Source organism: Choloepus didactylus, chromosome 5, assembly GCF_015220235.1.
Source record: "Choloepus didactylus isolate mChoDid1 chromosome 5, mChoDid1.pri, whole genome shotgun sequence".
Taxonomy (NCBI): Eukaryota; Metazoa; Chordata; class Mammalia; order Pilosa; family Megalonychidae; genus Choloepus; species Choloepus didactylus.
The window spans coordinates 149,642,158-149,648,178 of NC_051311.1; the positions used below are offsets into that span (position 1 = coordinate 149,642,158).

At 39.5% G+C, this 6,021-nt stretch overlaps 1 protein-coding gene and 1 pseudogene across 1 annotated transcript; one reads left to right on the forward strand and one right to left on the reverse strand.

Annotated features, from left to right (window-relative positions):
• Nucleotides 1–257: 257 nt before the first annotated feature.
• On the reverse strand, nt 258–1,515 carry LOC119535472 (annotated as a pseudogene).
• A 51-nt stretch (nt 1,516–1,566) lies between these two features.
• Nucleotides 1,567–5,361, forward strand: YAE1 (YAE1 maturation factor of ABCE1). The gene is made up of 3 exons (XM_037837123.1): nt 1,567–1,736; nt 3,182–3,303; nt 4,903–5,361. Exons 1-3 carry the CDS (start codon nt 1,608–1,610, stop codon nt 5,330–5,332), a joined length of 681 nt encoding a protein of 226 aa, XP_037693051.1. The 5' UTR covers nt 1,567–1,607; the 3' UTR covers nt 5,333–5,361.
• The last annotated feature ends 660 nt before the right edge of the window (nt 5,362–6,021 follow it).

Consider the following 6,021-nt stretch of genomic DNA (forward strand, 5'->3'; position numbering starts at 1 on the left):
TACAATGGTAGTCATGATCCCTGCCACCAAATAGTCAATACATGGAATCAGCAGTGCCAATGGTCAACCATGATCACAATGAGCCCCTCTTCTAGAGCTTTCCTTAGCCCTCTGCAGATGTGATCTGGATCTGGATAAACACAATAGGAATTTCTTGAATGTCAATAGTCCATAACAATTAAGTAAGGATTCTACATGATTCTCTTGGTTCCCATTTCTAATGAGACAGACAACTTAGATGACTTCTTCAAACTGTCTCAGAGGACCAGCACAAAGGCTCCACCCATGCCTCTGAGAACATCAAACCATACACCCTTGAAGAAGGCTTTGCCACCTTCATCTTTGAAAATCTTCCTCCAGCAATCGAGGGTCCTGGTATACGTGACATCAGCTGCCTTGTGCCCAGTCTGCATCATCGTCTGCTGCCTCATGGTGTGGGGGTAGGCGACCACACGGGCCACACACCAGCCACAGCTCTCAGGGTCTGGGCGATCATCCCACTCTCTACGATGTACGTGTTCTTGAAGTCGGGGCACATACATTTGGCCGTATCATACAGACCCAAGTTGGCTGCCCTATGGATGATGCTGCCCTGCCGAGAGATGCTGAAGCCCTGGTACAGGCCTTGGATGTGTCAGACTTGGCGTTCTTCACCAGTCTCCCAGGCCTTTGAATTCTCTTTCTGTGCCAGATTTCCCAATATCAACTGCCTAAAGGGTTCTGGGGGAAATTCAAAGGGTAGAGAAGGCGGCTCCTGCCATAACACCAGTGGCCAGATTGCCAGCAAAATACCTCCAGGACCACATGTGCCTGTTCCGCCTCCCAGGAACACTTGCTTATATTTATCCTTAAAGGCAAAAGTTGAGGAGTTGGGGAAGTAGTGGATGATACTGGCCAGGCTACCCTTCCAGAAATAGCGGGCACCCTGCTTCTTGGGAACATGGACTATGCAGTCTATGATCCCTTTGCACTGTGAGTGGGTCCCAATCTGTTTACCTATGTGTTGCACTCAGCAGACTGACCTGCCCGATGGGGGCCACCGCTGTCCTGGAGACGGCGGTGGAAAGGCCATCGGCCAGGAAGGCCGTGGTAAGGGAATTGGTGGGGTCCGTCCTGACAGAGCTGGCAGAAAGCAGAGTGGAAGTGCCGAGAGCTGGGAGAGTGGGTGCTGCTGGCTCAGCCTCGCGGCCGCCAGGACTGAAAACACTTCCTTGTATAATTTTGTTCTGTTTTTCTTAATCAGAGTCATGATGGATTATCTCTTATTGGTCTTTTCAACCAGTTTTGGGATTGATTGATGCAAGTTTTCTGTTTTATTAATTGCAGGTTTATGTATTTTTTTTTCTTTTTTAATAATAAAGACATTTAAGACTATAGAATTGCAACCGAGAAGTTAGGATTTAACAAATGATCGTGACAACTGAATCGTTAGATAGAAGTTTTCCTTTTACCTTCGCCGACAACCACAATCCAACTCAGATGCACAGATGCTGGCCAGCGCGTGCGCAACCGCATCCCGAGCCCACTCTCCGTCTTTGCCCCGCCCTTCCGACCGGAAGGAGTTGCTTGGACTTCCGTCGCATGGCGGCCGTGTGGTTGCCCTGGTGATGTCGTGGCTTCAAGCGTCTTTCCTGGTCCCCGGCCCAGGAAATGAGGGAGATGTGTTTGATGAGGAGGCGGACGAGTCGAGCCTGGTACAGCGGGAATGGCGGAGCCAGATGCGGAGACGAGTCAAAGTAAATCTGGGCGTAGGGCGCGGGGGCCACGTGGCGTCCCGGGTTACGGTAAAGGGGTGTAAGGGTTGTGAAGGAGCTGGATCCAGAAACTAGAGGCAAGAGTGGCCCCGGCCTGTCCCGGCGCTGCCCTCCCCACCCTTTGTCCCCTAATCCGGCCCGCGTTCTGCTAGGATTTCCTAGTGGGTTACGTGAAAGTGTATGAAACAATAGGGTGCGATCTTGGAGCGATGCATCAGACGGCTGGGGACCGACCAAAGTGAACTTTGGTCAGACTTTGAAGAGATGGCAGTTTGAGGAGGATCGCAGGGAAGGGATTAGGGTTGAAACATACACACTGACTATGCTAATTATGACAGTCAAGGGACACGCACACAGTTTACCTGGGTTGCTTGAAGGAGCAGAGAATCTAAAGCTAGGAGTGCTGTTAATCAAGACTTGATAGAGAAGGTGAACTTACGAATGTAAAGCCGTCGGATTGTCAAAGAGCAATAGGGGAAAGTAATAAGGAATACTGGTAAGGGAATATTAAAATTAGTTTCTTTTTTAATTGTCAGGTGTGGATTACTCATCTCTTAATTTGTCTCACTAGTCATTGAAATTAAGCTTAATACTATGCACCTGTTGTCCAGGTGGTGCTCTTAGAGCTTAGTTGAGGGTGAGGACCAAATGGTGATTTCCGTGTCTACTTAATGCCCTTGCCAACCATTGAACTGCCCTTGGTGCAGCAGTTGGGAATCTGCCCGTGTTGTTTAATGTTTCATTAAAATAATATTTGTGTAGCTCGACAGCCATGTTGTTAATTGCAGAAATACTTCATTTGAGGCTGGAGCTAGATCAGTAAAGCATCTTTTAGTGCTGTGGCAGCATGGGAGATGCAGGACAAAATCCCTGCCCACAGATAATTTGTAGTTTAATTGGATTTAGGTATCAAGCAAAATTTCTAAAACTAGATTTTCATCTTTTTGTTCCTGAACAAGTTTCCTCTTCTTTTCCTTACTTCAGTTAATTATTCAAGACCTTCCTTACCTGTAATTTACTGCACTGTCCCCACAACTATCCACCCCCACCTCAATTCAATCGGTTGCTAAAGGTCTAGACGTGTAATTGTTCATGTTTTCTTTCTGTGAAGCTATTGCTAATATGGGGTTTTAAGCAGCTGTATATAAATCAGTATTTTTTAATTTTCCCAAGAAGTCCACACTCAAAAATGGAATAAAAGATAAATCAATAATAAACTTTTTTTTTTTTAAATAATAAACTTTTATGAGAAGTACAGGCTACTTTGATTTTGTGGCTATGCCGTTTATTATAGAACCACTGTTAAGTAATTTAATGGCCCATTTCATTAATTTCTTAAATTGATTCTGTGCCTTTCTAGAACAACATTTTATGGTTCACTTGGTGTTAGTTACAAATGCAATTCTTCATTACTTCTGTATTTTTAGGAAGGTTATAGAGATGGAATAGATGCTGGCAAAGCAGTTGCTCTTCAACAAGGCTTCAATCAAGGTTATAAGGAAGGTGCAGAAGTCATTATAAACTATGGACAACTCAGAGGAACATTGAGGTAACTTTAAAATCTTTCAAATGCTGAATCATTTTAAGTTCACTAGTACTGGAGGATTTTTATGAAAGTAATATGTAAAAATGAAGTATTTAAACTGAAGTGCTTTTCCTGGCATTAAATCCATGAAAGAGTGCTATAGAGCATGGATTATTGCCTTCAAAGGATCAAAAACATCATCAGTTCATCCACTTAGAGATGTGAGTCAGGTGTGGTTCTGTTTCACAAAGAAACATTAGGGAGAGTGTATACTTCTTGAAACCGGAACTACCACCAACCTGTATCTCAGAGTAATTAGAAAGATCTTCAGGTTTCGAATAAAGCTTTTGGTCTTGCACGTGTGGCAGAACACAATATGATAGACTTCTGGACTAGAAGTACAGGAAGAAAATTATAGATGGTAATAGAGGGAAAAAAAAATGGTTTCATTTACTTTATCCCTGAGTATTGAACAACCTGTCGAGATGCCATAACAATAATGGCAGATGTCAGAGCCAAGTGGTCAAATGACAAGTACATCCTCTGTGTTGCTTTATATCTTTTAAACTATCCTCTGTAGAGAAAAACATCAAATGCTTCAAAGAAACACTTTTTAAGAAAGTAGAAAATAAAAGTTATCAAAACAAAACAAATTCATTGTATTTGGGGTTTTGGAAAATAAATTGTTAGGAATTAGAATGTGTAAAGTCTACTGAAGACAGAATATGATCAAATATTCATTTTACCATCAGATTAAACTTTTATAAGCTTAGAAAGCTTATTGTTGAATCTTTTACATCAATTGATACCACATTTAAAACATTATTTTTCAAAATAAAACATTATTTTATGGCTTATATGTTGATCTGAACAGTCTGGGGAAAAAAAGAAAAAAAAAAAAAGTTTTTAGTGTCCATACTAGAAAAGTAAAAATATTAGGACTAGAAGAATTCTTACCTTTTTCAAGAAAAGTGTTAATAGCTCAGCAAACAAAGCTAGGAAAGTGAAGTTGCTTCAAAACTTTTTTTCTCTAACCCTTCTGTCTTAATGGCAAGCAACTTACATGCTTAGAATAATAATTTTCAACCTTGACTGCCCCTTGAAACCAACTGGGAAGCTTTAAAAATAAATACTGATGCCTAGATACTACCCCAGAGATTCCAATTTAATTGGTCTGTAGTGTGACCTGGACCTTGATAGTTTTAAAAGCTCCCCAAGTGATACTAATGTGCATCCAAGATTGAGAGTTGCTAGTTTAGAAGCTTTTTAATATCCTTAAAGGCGACACTCATTTTTCTGATCTCTCTTTATCTGAGTTGTATCCCTCCCAAACAGAGATTACACAGTCATAAGGAAAAAAAAGTCTAAAATCAGGAAAATTGAATGTTGAGCTGTGAATATATCAAGTGCAATTGTTTAATTTATTTTGAAATTCTATATATTTTTTTAATTCTATTTTACCCCCATTACCCTCCTGATTTTGACTTGTATTTATCATTAACCTATTTTCGCATAATGTTATCTGGAAGAGAAATACACATAATTTAGTGTCAAAAATTTTAAAAGCTTGTGATTGTTTAATATATTTTTTCCTATTTAACTCTTGTGTATGTTTTTCTTCAGCGCTTTGCTCTCCTGGTGTCACCTTCATGATAATAGTTCGGCTTTGATCAATAAAATAAATAATCTTCTGGATGCAGTTGGCCAATGTGAAGAATATGTGCTCAGAAACCTGAAATCAGTCATGCCACAGCCCCATGTTGTAGATTTATTGGACTCCATTGAAGATATGGACCTTTGTCATGTAGTTCCAGTCGGGAAGAAGATTGATGGAGCTAAAGATGAAAGACTCTGTGAAAATAATGCTGAGTTTAACAAAAACTGTAGCAAGAGTCCTAGTGGGATGGATTGTTCATATTTAGAGTGTTGTAGAACACAGGAACATGCACATTCTGAAAACCCAAGCCTCACTTGGATTTTAGAACAGACAGCCAGTTTAGTAAAACAGCTGGGAATATCAGTAGATGTATTACAGCACCTCAAACAACTGTAAAGTTGGTAAATGAAAGTAATGTTTCAGAACATTTCTCAGAGCATTTTTGTTGTTTCTTAACGGGCTAACCAAAATATGTACTGATTTCTATATTGAACACTTCAGCAGTTAGGGTTAACTCTTCATGGAAATTTGAAATGTCATCAAAATTAATACTCTTAAATGTAATATAAGCCTTTTTTTCTTTGTCACTGGTGTAACATTCTGCCACTTCTATATCTGTTTAACCAACATTGCTTACCAGATAATAGAGTTGCTTAATCATCTTATACCTAGGAAATGGGGAAAAATCTCAATTAGCCCCTAAAATTTATTTTCTTCCAGTTTCCTAATTTTATGTAGTTTAAGATATGCTCAGAAGTTCCATTTATCATTGTGATTTTCAAATTTCTGATCAAAATCAAGCAATTTCAGACATACAAGCAAAAGTGAATAAGAATCAAACATATTTTGTAAGGACCAAACCCTCCTTTCTGCTGCTGTCACCATAAGCAGCTGTATATAAATCAGTATTTTAATACTGTATATAAATCAGTATTTTTTAATTTTCAGTGGGAAACTGAAATAATATTTATACTGATTAAGAATAAAATAGTAAAATTTGTTTTAGTTTTGTGTTGATTAAGAGTGCATTCATTTCCATGAAATACAGAAAATAAACATTTATGCTCAGAAATACAGAAAATAAA